The sequence below is a fragment of the Ranitomeya variabilis genome, chromosome 4 (genome assembly GCF_051348905.1).
Source record: "Ranitomeya variabilis isolate aRanVar5 chromosome 4, aRanVar5.hap1, whole genome shotgun sequence".
NCBI lineage: Eukaryota > Metazoa > Chordata > Amphibia > Anura > Dendrobatidae > Ranitomeya > Ranitomeya variabilis.
Genome location: NC_135235.1, coordinates 337,182,896 through 337,200,333, shown reverse-complemented (window position 1 = coordinate 337,200,333; position 17,438 = coordinate 337,182,896). Strand labels below are relative to the sequence as shown.

The window sequence follows — 17,438 nt, the reverse complement described above, 5'->3', positions numbered from 1 at the left end:
GAGAACCACTGTTTGGGCGCATGGCAAGGCTCGGGAGGGAAGGAGTGCCATTTGGAATGCAGACTTAGATGGATTGGTTTGCAGGCGTCATGTTGCATTTGCAGAGCCCCTGATGTACCCAAACAGTAAAAAAAAAACACAAGTGACCCCATATTGGAAACTAGACCTCCCAAGGAACTTATCTAGATGTGTTGTGAGAACTTTAAACCCCCAAGTGTTTCACTACAGTTTATAACACAGAGCCGTGAAAATAAAAAATCTTTTATTCCACAAAAATGATTTTTTAGCCCCCAGTTTTGTATTTTCCCAAGGGTAACAGGAGAAATTGGACCCCAAAAGTTGTTGTCCAATTTGTCCCGGGTACGCTGATGCCCCATATGTTGGGGTAAACCCCTGTTGGGGCGCACGGTAAAGCTCGGAAGGGAAGGAGAACTGTTTTACTTTTTCAATGCAGAATTGGCTGGAATTGAGATCGGACGCCATGTCGCGTTTGGAGAGCCCCTTATGTGCCTAAACAGTGGAAACTCCCCAATTCTAACTGAAACCCTAATCCAAACACACCCCTAACCCTAATCCCAACGGTAACCCTAACCACACCCCTAACCCTGACACACCCCTAACTCTAATCCCAACCCTAATCCCAACCGTAAATGTAATCCTAACCCTAACTTTAGCCCCAACCCTAACCCTAACTTTATGTCTTGGGAGACCTAGGTATGAAATAACTAATAACCCGGGCCCCTGTGATTTCCCTCAGACTAGGGAAACCCCTACTGTCCCTCTCCCAGAGTTTACACTGATGGTGTGCATGTCTGGGCCTCCACCCTTGCCTTATCTCCTGTTTCAACCCTAGGCTGAAACCACCACCCACCACCCAGTGAAGAGACCACACTCCAATACTCACAGTTAGCACAGACAAGGATAACGGAAAAATAAGCACCACGCCGCAGTCACTCAGGAATACACTATAAATGCAAAGGGCAAAACAAATACAAATATGGGAAGGAGCAAATAAGACAAAGGGAAATACACCACCAGCAACGATACTCCAACTACTAGCTCACCACTCCAGACCGAGATAACCACGCACAAGACAGAAGCTATAATCGGCGACGCCCAATGTTCAGGAGAACTATTCAAAGGCAGTGGGCATGGCCCAGCTTCCAATCCGAGCACCAGGTAAATTAACTCCGGACCAGCTAGATAAAATCTAGCCGACGCCAATGAGCGCATAGTGGACAAAAGCCGAATTACCGCTGTCTGTCGGGCGACCTGGTATGAACAGCATCCGACATGACACTTTAGCCCCAACCCTAACCCTAACTTTAGCTCCAACCCTAGCCCCAACCCTAACCCCAGCCCTAACCCTAACCCTAACCCTAGCCCTAACCCTAACCCTAGCCCTAACCCTAGCCCTAACCCTAATGGGAAAATGGAAATAAATACATTTTTTTAATTTTATTATTTTTCCCTAACTAAGGGGGTGATGAAGGGGGGTTTGATTTACTTTTATAGCATTTTTTATAGCGGATTTATATGATTGGCAGCCTTCACACACTAAAAGACGCTTTTTATAGCAAAAAAGTTTTTACGTCTCCACATTTTGAGACCTATAATTTTTCCATATTTTGGTCCACAGAGTCTTATGAGGTCTTGTTTTTTGCGGGACGAGTTGACGTTTTTATTGGTAACATTTTTGGAAACGTGACAGTTTTTGATCGCTTTTTATTCCGATTTTTGTGAGGCAGAATGACCAAAAACCAGCTATTCATGAATTTCTTTTGGGGGAGGCGTTTATACCGTTCCACGTTTAATAAAATTGATAAAGCAGTTTTATTCTTTGGGTCAGTACGATTACAGCGATACCTCATTTATATAATTTTTTTATGTTTTGGTGCTTTTATACGATAAAAACTATTTTATAGAAAAAATAATTATTTTTGCATCGCTTTATTCTGAGGACTATAACTTTTTTATTTTTTTGCTGATGATGCTGTATTGTGGCTCGATGTTTGCGAGACAAGATGACGTTTTCAGCGGTACCATGGTTATTTATATCCGTCTTTTTGATCGCGTGTTATTCTACTTTTTGTTCGGCGGTATGATAATAAAGCGTTGTTTTTTGCCTCGTTTTTTTTTTTTTTTCCTACGGTGTTCACTGAAGGGGTTAACTAGTGATATAGTTTTATAGGTGGGGTCGTTACGGACGCGGCGATACTAAATATGTGTACTTTTATTGTTTTATTTTTTTTATTTAGATAAAGAAATGTATTTATGGGAATAATATATATTTTTTTTTCTTTATTTAGGATTTTTTTTTTATTTTAACTTATGTGGAAATTTTTTTTTAACTTTTTTACTTTGTCCCGGGGGGGGGGGGGACATCACAGGTCGGTGATCTGACAGTTTACACAGCACTCTGTCAGATCACCGATCTGACTTACAGCACTGCAGGCTTACCAGCGCCTGCTCTGAGCAGGCACTCGGTAAGCCACCTCCCTCCCTGCAGGACCCGGATGCCGCAGCCATCTTGGATCCGGGCACCTGCAGCGAGGAGGAGGTAAGAGACCCTCGCAGCAACGCGATCGTATCGCGTTGCTCTGGGGTCTCAGGGAAGCACGCAGGGAGCCCCCTCCCTGCGCGATGCTTCCCTGTACCGCCGGCACATCGCGATCATGTTTGATCGCGGTGTGCCGGGGGTTAATGTGCCGGGGCGGTCCGTGACCGCTCCTGGCACATAGTGCCGGATGTCAGCTGCGATAATCAGCTGACACCCGGCCGCGATCGGCCGCGCTCCCCCCGTGAGCGCCGCCGATCGCGCTGGACGTACTATCCCGTCGGTGGTCATACGGGCCCACCCCACCTCGACGGGATAGTACGTCCAATGTCAGAAAGGGGTTAATCTCCTGAAAAAAAAAACAGCAGTATACTCCCTGTTCCCGCACACACACACGTAGATACACACGGACACCCGCACACAGACACGCACATATTCACAGTTCACAGTCTCCGCCCACACACTTCCTCCTCCGCAGTGTTTATCGCACGCAACTCCGCAGCAAAACCTCAGATTTTTACACCTGCAGTTTTGCGGCGGATTTGCCTAACTCAGTGGTAGTCAATGGGTGCAGAAACGCTGCAGATCCGCAAAAAGAATTGACGTGCTGCAGAAAATAAAACCCTGCAAATCCGCGCGTATGTTTCCGCAGCATGTGCACAACAATTTTCAATTTCCCATTGACTAACATTGGTTGCATGGGCGGACATACCGCCTGTTCAACCTGTGCAGCTGCACAGGGGCCAGGAGGCTCCAGGGGGCCCCTGCAGGCAGGGCCGGAGTTAGGGGCAGGCAGCTGCCTAGGTCCTCTCTCCCCCAGGGGCCCCCAGCTAGCGGCACATCACGCAGCTGCTATGGGTCCCCTGTGAGGCAGGGAGCCCGCCTGCCGCAAGCACCGACTCCCCCGCCGCATGTAACTATACTGGCATCTGCCGGTACAGTTCAAAGCAATGATGGAGGAGAGAGCGTCAGCTGATGCTCCCTCTCCCATCATCCTTCCCTCTCTGCCTCTGACAGACACTGCTGCGCACTCACTGTGTGCCGGCAGGAGCAGGAACTGGAAGCAGCGCGGGCACGAGGAGAGGTGAGGAGTGTGCTGTGTTGTTTGTTGTTGTTTTACTCTATAACAGTGAGTACTGGCCTGCGGGGCCATTCTTGGGGGGAGAGCTGCGCTGTATACTATGAGGCAGTGTGCTGTATACTATGAGGCTGCACTGTATACCATGAGGCTGTGTGCTGTATACCATGAGGCTATGTGCTGTGTTATGTTTGGCTGGTGGTTAGGAGCACTAGAAATGACCAGATGAGCAAACTAGCAATACAGGACGAGCTCTGGGAAGTGGGAGCTCTGCTGACCGCAACCCCTAATCCTATCACAACAACTAGAAATAGCCGTGGAGCGTTCCTGACTCTGCCTAGACGCCTCTTCACAGCCTAAGAGCTAACTACCCCTAAAGACAGAAAATACAGCCTACCTTGCCTCAGAGAAATTCCCCAAAGAAATAGGCAGCCCCCACATATATTGACTGTGAGTTAAGATGGAAGTCACAAACACAGCAATGAAATAGGTTTCAGCATAGGAGGCCAGGCTAACTAAACAGACAGAGGATAGAAAAGGTATCTTTGCGGTCAGCATAAAAAACTAACAAAAAACCACGCAGAGTGTGCAAAAGAAACCACCGCACCGACTCACGGCGCGGTGGTGCCACTCTGCATCCCAGAGCTTCCAGCTAACAAGATTAAATCATAATAGCAAGCTGGACAAAAACACAGTGGTAACAAATAAGCTAGCAGGGACTTAGCTTTTGCTGAAATAGACAGGTCATCTGAAAGATCCAAGAGAACTGAACCAGTACTAGGACATTGACAGCTGGCATCAAGTAAAGATCTGAGTGGAGTTAAATAGAGCAGCCAGCCAAGACCTGAACGAGATCAGCTGGAGAAGGAATCTCAGAACCAGCAGCTCCACTCACAGCCACCAGAGGGAGTCCATGAACAGAACTCACCGAAGTACCATTCATAACCACAGGAGGGAGCTCGAGAACAGAATTCACAACAGTGCTGTATACCATGAGGCTGTGTGCTGTATACCATGAGGCTGTGTGCTGTATACCATGAGGCTGTGTGCTGTATACTATGAGGCTGCGCTGTATACTATGAGGCTGCACTGTATACTACGAGGCTGCGCTGTATACTACGAGGCTGCGCTGTATACTACGAGGCTGCGCTGTATACTACGAGGCTGCGCTGTATACTACGTGGCTGCGCTGTATACAATGAGGCTGTTCTGTATACTATGAGGCTGCGCTGTATACTATGCGGGCAGTGCTGTATACTACGAGGCTGCGCTGTATACTATGAGGCTGCGCTGTATACTACGAGGCTGCACTGTATACTATGAGGCTGTTCTGTATACTATGAGGCTGCGCTGTATACTATGAGGCTGCGCTGTATACTATGAGGCTGTTCTGTATACTATGAGGTTGCACTGTATACTATGCGGGCAGTGCTGTATACTATGCGGGCTGTGCTGTATACTATGTGGGCTGTGTTGTATACTAAGGTGGGTACATTATACGTTATCTTCTATGGGGGAGGCTGTGTTATATACTATGGGGGGTGCATTATATTCTATGGGGAAGGCTGTGTTACATACTATGGGGGGCTGCATTATATTCTATGGGGGCTACATTATATTCTATGGGGAGGTGGACTGTATTATATTCCATGGGGGGCTACATTATATTCTATGGGGGGCTGTATTAGATTTTATGAGGGAGGATTGCATCATACTCTTTGATGGGCCTAAATTATATTCTATGGGGAGGTGGGCTGTATTATATTTTATGGGGGGGTTGTATGTTTGGTATTTTTCGTTACCCCTGTTCGTATTATCTTGTTAGTCTGGTTGGTATATTACGGTACACTATTAATCACCTCCTTCCTGCGTGCGGTAAGGGTGCAGACTGAGGGTGGAGCTAAGGCAAGGTATGTGGCCACAGCATCTTCATCATCAGAAGTAACCTGGGGAACAGGGCAAGCTAGGGGCCCCTAGTGTTAGGGACAGGGAATGAGCCCCTGGTCCCAGGACACCCGACAACAGAGTTGTGACAAATGCACTCCTCTGTCCTCCAAATAGTATAGTACACTAATTTTAGTCCTCAATATTGTATAATTCACCCCCCATAGTCCTTCATGTAGTGCAATCCACCCCATAGTTCTTCATATAGTATAATGCATTCCCCATAGCCTTCCATACAGTATAATGCAGGTTCCATTCAGTGCATATAGTATAATGTACTCCCCATAGTACGATAGAGTGTAATGCAGCCCCCATAAAGTATAATGCACTCCATAGTCATAGTCATTGATAGAGTATGATGGAGCCCCCTCAGAGTATAATGCATCCCCCCTCAGAGTATAATGCAGCCACTACATAGAGTATAATGTAGGCACCCCGTAGAGCAGTGTTCCCCAACTCTGGTCCTCAAGAGCCACCAACAGGTCAGGTGTTTTCAGGATTTCCTTAATATTGAAGAGGTAATAATTGCATCACCTGCACAGGCAATAATTCCATCACTTGTGCAATACTAAGGAAAACCTGAAAACATGACCTGTTGGTGGCTCTTGAGGACCGGAGTTGGGGAACACTGCCATAGCGTATAATGCAGCCACCCCATAGAGTATCATGTAGCCCAACTGTCCTGCAGTATTATGGCTGCACGTACTCACTAATATATGGAAAAAAATACAATACTCACCTCTCCTCCTAGTTCCCCCCCTGCTGCAGAGCGTTTCAGCAGCTCCACTGCCCGGCATTGCATGGTGCGCGATTAATTGACGTCATCACGTACCCACTGTGTCAGAAATAGAGGGGAATGATGGGAGAGGGAGCTTCAGATGACGCTCTCTCCTCTATCATTGCTTTCAACTGTATCGGCATCCCCTGACCCATGGATCCCATAGTGGCCTCGTGGTGTGCCGGTATTAGCGGCTGCGTGGTATGCTGCCATTAACGGTATACCACTGGCTGGGGGCCCCTGGAGGAGTGAGGGTACTAGGCAGATGCCAAGTCTGCCTACCCCTAATGCTGACCATGGACAGTGGTAATGTGAGGGGATGTGTCATTACACCATGTACTGTTCAGGGTGTATGAAAGCTTAGTGATGTCCCCTGTAGGAGCGATAATGGCGGCCACTTTGATTGTCAGCCTTTATTTCCAGATACAGATCACTAGGAAATTACACAAAAGCTGTTACTATCACATCTCTTGCTGTGGACGCCTCTCTGCAGGGGATTTTCCTTCATTAATCTTTTCTGGAGGATCTAATCAGACTGGCTGTCTATGATATGGGGGTCTGGTATAGGAAACCCATTCTTCTCTGTCCTGTTAGGAAGTTCTGAGGTAATAGAGGATGGAGCGGCTCAGTGTTCTCATTTATTAGCGGAAATGGAGAAAGGCCCCAGAGTCTCCTGCTCTGGACCTGACACTCCCAGGAATCAGAGCAATTACCTGATTTATCCCCATTGGATATAACGATATCAGGGCTCATCCAGCTTTCTCTCATGTGTGACATTGATCCCCAAACTCCAGTCCTCACGGCCCCAACACATCATAGTGTCAGGATTTCCTTCATTTTGCCTCAGAAGCTGCCGCAGGTTCTCTCCCCCGAGAAATACGAAGGAAATCCTGACACCATGATGTGTTGGGGCCGTGAGGCCTGGAGTGTGGGGGACACTGCTGTTTGCGCCCACCAGACATAGGGGGCAGTATAATAATGACTACATGGCCGAGCAATGGAGTAAAGACAACACAAAGGTATACGGGTAAAAAGAAGATTTTATTTATAGATGAGGTTATTATATATTATATATCATGTATATGTGTAAATTATTCATCTATCAGACTAAATCTATCTATGGGCCGTGTTGGTCCAGAGGAAGGTGAAAACCCCCTGTGAGGAATCGGCCAATTATCCTCATATCAGGGGGGAAAATTCCTTCCTGACCCCAAATAAAGTATGGCGGTCAGAATAAATCCCAGGATCAAGGGCTGATAATGAACCGATGAGATTAAAGTAAAAAAAATGTGTTGTATTATTTTTTTCCTACTAATCTGGTAGCATGTTTGGACTAATTTATGTCTATATTTGGTTAGGAAACATTTTTTCAACTAATAATATTTTATTTTGTATCTTTTTTCTATGCTCTAAAAGTGTGCACTTACATACATTTAGTGTCATAGGTTAATAAGTATCGGCCATGTTGATCCAGAGGAAGGCGAAAACCCCCTGTGAGGAATCGGCCAATTATCCTCATATCAGGGGGACAAATTCCTTCCTGACCCCAAATATGGCGATCAGAATGAATCCCAAGATCAAAGGCTGATACCTAACCTGTGTAATGTACCTAACCTGTGTAATATACCTGTCATGTAAAATAATATATATTTTTCTTTACTTGGACTAATTATTATTTATAGGAACTATTTTTTCTTTTAAAGTAAGAACATTTTATTTTATTATAACTTTTTTTTGTGCTACTAGTGTGTGATTCTACTTATTAATCTATTATACTAAACCTATTTAAAGGGAACCTGTCACCTGAATTTGGCGGGACCGGTTTTGGGTCATATGGGCGGGGTTTTCGGGTGTTTGATTCACCCTTTCCTTACCCGCTGGCTGCATGCTGGCCGCAATATTGGATTGAAGTTCATGCTGTGTCCTCCATAGTACACGCCTGCACAAGACAATATTGCCTTGCGCTGGCGTGTACTCCGGAGGACAGGGAATGAACTTCAATCCAATATTGCGGCCAGCATGCAGCCAGCGGGTAAGGAAAGGGTGAATCAAACACCCGAAAACCCCACCCATATGACCCAAAACTGGTCCCGCCAAATTCAGGTGACAGGTTCCCTTTAAGGCCGTGTAGATCCAGAGGAAGGCGAAAAAAACCCTATGAGGAATGGGCCAATTGTCCTCATATTAGGGGGAAAAATTCCTTCCTGACCCCAAATATGGCGATCAGATTAAATCTCAGGATCAGAAGCCGATCTATGTCCTACATCCATGTGCTGATATGTACTGTGTGCTATGTGTGTGCCTGTACTGATGATGTAGTGTGGGGACCTGCACTGACCATGTAGTGTGGGTGATGTGTGATGGGTGCGATACTTACCAGGCCTGTGCTAAGGTGAGTTCAGGGATAATGGCCGCTCCTTACATGCTGCTGCTCAGCGGCCCCAGGACTGAAAGGTGCGACTATTGTTCCTGAACTCACCAGATGGAAACTTGGCACAGGCCGCTCCTGGGGTAGAAGGTCTTCGGGCTGCAGGGATGTTAGATGCCAGCCCAGGATGTCAAGGGTCTGCGGCAGCAATGGTAGTGGTCCGGCATGAAGATGGTATAGAGAGAGATGATGTTGAAGGGCAGCCGAGGTGACGTACAGCAGCAGAGACGTGAGGCACGGGTCAGGAGGCATGAAGTTCTGGGCAGTTGGCACGGGCTCATCCTGCAAGACATAAGAGGAAGACAGGAAATCTATCTACCGGATCTTATGTTATATTAGGGGAATGGTCTTTATAATGAACCATTCTGCTATATAACATCAGATACAATGTACTGACATAATAGGTGTCCTGTGTGTACATCGGTCACTCACCAGATGGTCGTGAATTCTTTCACAGTCCAGATCTTTTCATCCACCTAAGAAAAATAGAAACATAAAGTCACTGTCAGAAAAAGTGAAAAAAGGTAAGATTGATGATGATGATTACCACAGTGAGAGAACAGCACCTGATGAGTGTTATCCCCAGAGGAAGAGATACTTACCGGGTCTAGCTTGGTGACACGTACGTAAATCCGGCCACGGGGTGAAGGACTGTGTGCTCCGGCCACTGCAGATGGTGGTTCTCCAGAACTGGCCTGAATGGTGTAAATGGTGGCTCTACTCTCCTTTCCTCCAGATCCTCCCAGCCGATGGTGGTAAAGAATGGATGCTCTCTGATGTTCCCGCTCACACCCAGGCGTGTCTGAGGGTCTTTGCGCAGCAGCTTCTTGATGAGATGTTTCACGTCAGCATCAAGCCAAGTTAGAAATTTTGGCTTCTCGTTGATGATGTATTTGAAAGCCATTTGCTTGACGGGGCCGTTGTAAAATGGATATCGCCCTGCTGCCATCCTGGACACCACAATCCCCAGGCTCCACCAGTCCACTGCTGCGCCATACCGTTTTCTACGATGCACCTCAGGGGCCATGTAATGGAAAGTGCCCGTCACTCCAGAGATGTTTTTGGAGGAGGAGACGCCATCTTGGGCAAGCCCAAGGTCGATGATACGGATGTGGCCATCTGCATCCAACATGATGTTATTCGGCTTTATGTCACTGCAATGAAAGAAGAAAACAAAGAAAGAAATCTGTCCAGTGATACAAGAGATAGAAAATGGGTCACTACAAAATACAGCAGAATAGGCGGCAGGACACCAGGGAAGCCGGGGGCCATATCTACAGCTTGTAAAGGGGACAGAGAGAAGGAGGAAAGTTCTGCTTACCGGTGGACGATGTTGTGTCCGTGGAGGAACTGGAGGCCACTTACCATCTCTGCTGTGTAGAATCTGATGGAGAGAACAGAGTGCAGAATCAATGTCATGAAATCCTTCTCTGGCAATCCCCAAATACTATGGCACCCCACCTCCTGCTTCCAGCACCCTAAATATATGCCCTGCCAGTGCTCCCCTAGCTGCACCCCGACCTCAGGTTTTTTCCCTTTCTCTTAGTTCTCTTTTAGGTACATTCTCTGCTTTCTCACCTCACATTGCCGATTTTCAGGCAGCCGCACATCCTGATCAAATCCTCCACGCTGCCACCGGACAGGTACTCCATGATGAAATATGCCCTGTGCTGAGACTGGTGTGCGGCATAGAGGTGGCACAGGAATGGGCAGTGTCTGGCCGCCAGGAGTATCCGCCGCTCTCTCAAGATGGTGTCCTCGTTGTCCCTTTTGGTGATCATTTTGACGGCCACGTTGATGTTACTGCCGGGGACAGATGCCAGGACAACCTGAAAAACACAAATGGAGAATATTTAGAAGGTGTCTGCAGGGGTGGAAGGATCTGGATTTTATAGTCCACAAGGCGCATGAGAAAACTGAGTGATCGCTCAGTCTGCTAGTGACCAGGACCATATAGAGGAGCAGATCTATCTATCAGAACAATGCACTGCCTGCTCCATGGATGGGCTATGGAGAGGTCTTAATAAATATTCGTCATTTTAATATTTAGTTCATAAAACAATAATACACATGAAAATATTTAACTTTGTAATACATTTTATCAGCCAAATCGGCTTCTTTCTCCGCCAGGACTGATTTTTTATTTTCAAAATTCTATGTACCTGAGTAAACTCTGTATTTAGTGAAGACAGATTGTCACATTACTGAGGGGAGATGACAGTTGGTGCTGATAATATTCTACGCAGAAGGGAGGGGGGAGGAGGAGGGAGGAGTTTTGCATTTAGCCCCTCCTCTCCACTACATAGAATATTATCAGCACCAACTGTCATCTCCTCTCAGTAATGTAACAATCTGTCTTCACTAAATACAGAGTTTACCCAGAAATTGAGAATATAGAATATGAAAAATCAGTCTTGGTGGAGAAAGAAGATTTATCTGATTAGAATTATTACAAAGCTGCTTATTTTCATGTTTGCTATTGATTTATGAAATAAAAATTAAAATGACGATGACTTTTTAAAGGGTTTTCCTCTGTTACCATATGGAAATAAACAGAGTAAGCATTAGTAGAGGCATTGAGTTGGCATTAGTATGGTCCAAATATCATTGAGATTTAAAGGGACTCTGTCACCTGAATTTGGAAGGAACAATTTTCAGCCATAGAGGCAGGGTTTTCGGGTGTTTTATTCACCCTTTCCTTACCCCGAAAACCCCGCCTCTATGGCTGAAAATTGTTCCCTCCAAATTCAGGTGACAGTCCCTTTAATAAAAACACAGAGACAAATGTATGTACAATATGGCAGCCTGATAGGAGATAAAAATAATGTCCCCTGCCCTCTACAGCTGTGAACCCTGAGATGAACCCTCCAGTATAGAAGAATACCAGGTTATAGCAGCACTAGCCCTAACTATGGTGATGTCTTATACCTCATCTCACAGAAGGACACTACAATGAGCAATAACAAAGCAAGACATGGCTGATAACAGAGAACAATACATGGGGATATATGAAAAATCTCAGATTTCAAATAAATAACAAATATGTAGGCCTTACTTTGCCAAAGGCGCCTCTACCTAGGACCTGGTGGATGTTGAAGCGGCTGATGTTAAGCCTGGCATAGGGGCCGGATGATCCAGGGTCTCCGCTGCATCCAGGTGTTGGCTCCTCCAATCCGCTGTTGTCTCGTCTCCTTTTCTTCTTTAGTCCGGTCACGCTGTCCTCTTCCCTCTTCCTCTTCTCCTCGCGCCTCTTCTCCTCGCGCCTCTTCTCCTTGCTCCTCTTCTCGCTCTCTTCTCCTCGTCCAGTAGTCGCCATTCTTTGTAATCTCTTCCCGCCTGTAGACCTCGGTCCAATCACTTCAGCCGACAGTTGAAAGTAAACGGCAGTTGGTCGTGTGCAGGTGACCAGAGGTCAGAGGTGACGGAACCCTCAGGTGGCTCCTGCCAGGCAGCGGCTCCTGGCCCTGCTCTGCCCTATACACTGTGATGTGGGCATCATGGGTGACAGTTTAGAGTCCAGAGGAACGGCAGAGAACTTCATGGCGACTTCCAGTGGTTTATTAGATTATTAATCCCTCTGTGTTTCATCATCGTTCCATTTTATAACTTACATTATTTTTGTATTGTAAAGTTAATATTTTTATTAGTTTTTCTATGTTTCTTATCCCATATTTCCTCGATGTCCCATTTCCCTTTATCATTTCTCCCAAGAGTCTATTCCATCAAAGTGGTGCGCACCTATTACCCCCAGTGCCACCCAGCCGACTCTCCTGCACCTCATGGACAGAATACACGGAGCTGTAAACTCTTCCTGAGCTTTTATATTCTCTGTATAACCAACACTTTCTACCAATTATTACCTCTTACCAGGAATATGGTGATATCGGGGCAGTATACAGGTCCTTCTCAAAAAATTAGCATATAGTGTTAAATTTCATTATTTACCATAATGTAATGATTACAATTAAACTTTCATATATTATAGATTCATTATCCACCAACTGAAATTTGTCAGGTCTTTTATTGTTTTAATACTGATGATTTTGGCATACAACTCCTGATAACCCAAAAAACCTGTCTCAATAAATTAGCATATTTCACCCGACCAATCAAATAAAAGTGTTTTTTAATACCAAACAAAAAAACCATCAAATAATAATGTTCAGTTATGCACTCAATACTTGGTCGGGAATCCTTTGGCAGAAATGACTGCTTCAATGCGGCGTGGCATGGAGGCAATCAGCCTGTGACACTGCTGAGATGTTATGGAGGCCCAGGATGCTTCAATAGCGGCCTTAAGCTCATCCAGAGTGTTGGGTCTGGCGTCTCTCAACTTTCTCTTCACAATATCCCACAGATTCTCTATGGGGTTCAGGTCAGGAGAGTTGGCAGGCCAATTGAGCACAGTAATACCATGGTCAGTAAACCATTTACCAGTGGTTTTGGCACTGTGAGCAGGTGCCAGGTCGTGCTGAAAAATGAAATCTTCATCTCCATAAAGCATTTCAGCCGATGGAAGCATGAAGTGCTCCAAAATCTCCTGATAGCTAGCTGCATTGACCCTGCCCTTGATGAAACACAGTGGACCAACACCAGCAGCTGACATGGCACCCCACACCATCACTGACTGTGGGTACTTGACACTGGACTTCAGGCATTTTGGCATTTCCTTCTCCCCAGTCTTCCTCCAGACTCTGGCACCTTGATTTCCGAATGACATGCAAAATTTGCTTTCATCAGAAAAAAGTACTTGGGACCACTTAGCAACAGTCCAGTGCTGCTTCTCTGTAGCCCAGGTCAGGCGCTTCTGCCGCTGTTTATGGTTCAAAAGTGGCTTTACCTGGGGAATGCGGCACCTGTAGCCCATTTCCTGCACACGCCTGTGCACGGTGGCTCTGGATGTTTCCACACCAGACTCAGTCCACTGCTTCCTCAGGTTCCCCAAGGTCTGGAATCGGTCCTTCTCCACAATCTTCCTCAGGGTCCGGTCACCTCTTCTCGTTGTACAGCGTTTTCTGCCACATTGTTTCCTTCCAACAGACTTACCATTGAGGTGCCTTGATACAGCACTCTGGGAACAGCCTATTTGTTGAGAAATTTCTTTCTGGGTCTTACCCTCTTGCTTGAGGGTGTCAATGATGGCCTTCTTGATATCTGTCAGGTCGCTAGACTTACCCATGATGGGGGTTTTGAGTAATGAACCAGGCAGGGAGTTTTTAAAATCCTCAGGTATCTTTTGCATGTGTTTAGAGTTAATTAGTTGATTCAGAAGATTAGGGTAATAGGTCGTTTAGAGAACCTTTTCTTGATATGCTAATTTATTGAGACAGGTTTTTTGGGTTATCAGGAGTTGTATGCCAAAATCATCAGTATTAAAACAATAAAAGACCTGACAAATTTCAGTTGGTGGATAATGAATCTATAATATATGAAAGTTTAATTGTAATCATTACATTATGGTAAATAATGAAATTTAACACTATATGCTAATTTTTTGAGAAGGACCTGTATAATAAAGCCATCAGTGCTATATATAATACAGGTTGTACCGTTCCCAATAACCCATCACATGTGATTTACAGTAATCCCACCACAACCCATGGGAAGGACGGGTCACTGCTGCTCATCTCTGGGGTCACCGAAATCTTCTTCTTCCTCTTTATAATATCGCTTTATTTACATGTAACACAAAGAAAACCATTAAAACCCCCATAAATGAAAATGACCCTGTTATTACGGCTTCTTTGTGCTATTGTGTCACAGTCACTGGCAGTGAATGTGCCGTACCATTTACTGCTGCAGTCAGCGATTAGTTATATACTGGCGGATTGTCACCATTATTGTAATGCAGGTCCTGTCGCCCTAAATCTATAAACATTAATCCCCCAATGTGTTTCGCCCGCTCTCAGGCATCATCAGGAGAATGGGGATTAAAGGAGCAAGATGTCACCGCTCACTCCCATATTATTTGTGGTGCAGACGACTTATGACGTCACATCCACACAGACATGTGAAGACATAGCACAATCAGCAGGTGTCCTAGTCTCATAAACAGGACAGGACACAATTATTGACAACTATGAACACACCTGAGAGGGTTACCTTCAGGGGAATGTCATTAAATTAGACATATGACATCAGACACCATTTAATGGGTGATCTATCACGATGTCCAGGTGGGAAAATCTACATTGGTCTCCTTGCTAGAGAACTTCACGTATGTATCAAGGAACATGTAAGAGACATGGACAAATCTAGGACAGAGGATGATCTTGAACAATTTAAAACCCTACTAAGATATTTTCAACAATTCCATCATAGGGATTCAAGTCTTCTCAGAGTTCTTTTGGGACCGAGAAGTGGTGATCTCAAGAAAACTCTTGCTTACGTTGAGAGCAAGTGGACTTTTAGGCCATGTTCACACTTTGCGGTTTTTACCGCGGAACCGCGGCGATTTTGATGCTGCGGGTCCGCAGCAGTTTCCATAGCGTTTCCATTTACATGTAAACCCTATGGAAACCGCAAACCGCTGTGCACATGCTGCGGGAAAAACCGCGCAGAAACGCAGCGGTTTAAAACCCGCAGCATGTCACTTCTTTGTGCAGAATCGCTGCGATTCTGCACCCATAGAAATGCATTGAACCGCTTACTGTGCCCACGTTGCGGAAGTAAGCGGTTAATGTGCGGGTGGTACCCGGGGTGGAGGAGAGGAGACTCTCCTCCAGGCCCTGGGAACCATATTTGGGGTAAAAAAAAGAATAAAAATAAAAAATCATGTTATCCTCACCTCTCAGCGCTGCACGCGGCCGGCCGGTCAGAGTTGCTGTGCGAACAGGACCTGCGGTGACGTCGCGGTCACATGACCGTGATGACGCCCGGGTCACATGACCGTGACGTCATGAAGGTCCTTCTCGGCACAGCATCTTTGGAACCGGACCGCCGGGTGCAGCGCCGAGGAGATCCGGACATCAGAGGGGGTGAGTATAACCAATTTTTATTATTTTTATCATTACTATTGATATGGAAATATTTGGGTTGGATAAATTTATCCCTCTGTGTGTGCTGCGGCCGCTCCCAATTAGACTGAGTATTTTGAGCGCTCATCAAGAATGGACTGTACACAACTGTGACAGAACAACATTCCATCAATACTGAAACTTTATTGTACATACATAGTTTTATATTTTCACATAGAAAGGAGTGGTTAGGGGTTGTCAGGGGTGGTTAGTTAATTACCATATTGTCTAGCTCCTCTGTCATTGGTTATCTAAACATATATGGAATATTGTGATTAATGCTCATATGACTGCTGATTAAGCTGATTAAGCAACTAAACTTGAGTTCTGTATGTAGGATAGAGTTGAGACATTTGATCAGCAGTCACCAAACATCTGACTCTGTTCTGCTTTTAGGGATGGAAAACCCCATATGATCTGTCTGGGTTATATTAGTTCGTGTCAACCATTTTAAACCATTGTAATGTATATATTAGCTGTGAGCATATAAGTATATATGATTATAGAGGAGTATACATGCAAGTGAGATCTACATGATATACATATTTCTATCACAAGCCCCCCTTAGATATCACTTGCCCTAATCCTAGTCTCCTGTCCCAAAGCGCTGCAACTCTTTTGTGCTGTCGGCGAACTGACACAAGCCTAACGCCTGTGCCCCACTCCGTACAGACTTTTCGCAAATGGGCGGTCAGGAGATCTGTCCCTAACGGGGGTTCGTTGCAATCAGTCTCTTAGTCAATAGCAGGTGTAGTGAGCGATGTGCAGTCTTTATCAGGTAGGTCATCTGTTCGGTCAGGCAGGGCATCCACAACATCATTCTGGCTTGGGTGTCATCTTCTGGTAGGGGAGCTTTCCTGCCATGCAATGAGTGGATCCAAGCGGGTCTTCCCTTCAGTTTCACAGAGTTTGGTGTCATCAGCAGCACTTGAGCAGGACCATCAAATCTGGGATCGAGTGGTGTTCTCCTTACAAACTTTTTCACCAACACCCAGTCTCCTGGCTTCTAGGAGTGCATACCGGACACTGAATCTGGATCTGGCAATGAAGAAAAAACTCGAGAATGGATGTTAGCAAGTTTCTCGGTGATTTCAATTACATAAGCAGACAAAGTATCATATTACATAATCAGCTGCTGAGGGAAAGGATACCCCTAACCTGGGACTAGACCCAAACAAAATTTCACACGGTGACAGCTTTGCCGGGCCTCTGGGAGTATGCCTTACACTAAGTAGTGTGATTGGGAGTGTGTAGGCCTAAGTCTGACCCTACTGCTGACTAGATCTCTAGTGTGAGATTTGCTGTGAATGCGGGTCCCTGGTCACTCTCTATCACTTCTGGGACCCCATAGCTGCATATCTCGTCTCTGAGAGTAGCTTCTTTGCAGTAGTCTTTGCTGACTGGTTCTTCACTGGGAAAGCTTCTGGCTGTCATCCTGAGAACATGTCCACGGCCACAAGGGCATATTCGAATCCTCCATTTGGCGGCATCTGGATGTGGTCTATCTGGATCCTCTGGAAGGGGTACAGTGGTCTAGCAAGTTGATGTGTGGGAACTTTCTTCATTCTTCCAGGGTTGTATTTGCCACAGGTCAGACAGTTGTTTATGAACTTGGCTGTTAGGGTGGAGATTTCTGG

The 17,438-nt window shown here is 45.8% G+C and overlaps 1 protein-coding gene across 1 annotated transcript; it reads right to left on the bottom strand.

Moving 5' to 3' along the window:
- Positions 1–8,530: 8,530 nt before the first annotated feature.
- Positions 8,531–10,605, bottom strand: LOC143768907 (protein kinase C delta type-like). The gene is made up of 5 exons (XM_077257520.1): positions 10,364–10,605; positions 10,107–10,169; positions 9,388–9,939; positions 9,218–9,261; positions 8,531–9,067 (listed from the first exon to the last, which is right to left on the bottom strand). The coding sequence occupies exons 1-3, from the start codon at positions 10,564–10,566 to the stop codon at positions 9,393–9,395; spliced, it is 813 nt and encodes a 270-aa protein (XP_077113635.1). The 5' UTR covers positions 10,567–10,605; the 3' UTR covers positions 8,531–9,067; positions 9,218–9,261; positions 9,388–9,392.
- Between the last annotated feature and the right edge of the window lie 6,833 nt (positions 10,606–17,438).

What these genes read in the sequence shown, in the direction of transcription:
- LOC143768907 (XM_077257520.1), bottom strand. Translation starts at nt 10,566, where the DNA reads ATGATCACCAAAAGGGACAACGAGGACACCATCTTGAGAGAGCGGCGG. An exon ending in CTGAAAATCGGCAATGTGAG is followed by an intron (nt 10,170 to 10,363) that starts GTGAGAAAGCAG and finishes TCTCTCCATCAG; the next exon opens with ATTCTACACAGCAGAGATGG. An exon ending in GGACACAACATCGTCCACCG is followed by an intron (nt 9,940 to 10,106) that starts GTAAGCAGAACT and finishes CTTTCATTGCAG; the next exon opens with TGACATAAAGCCGAATAACA.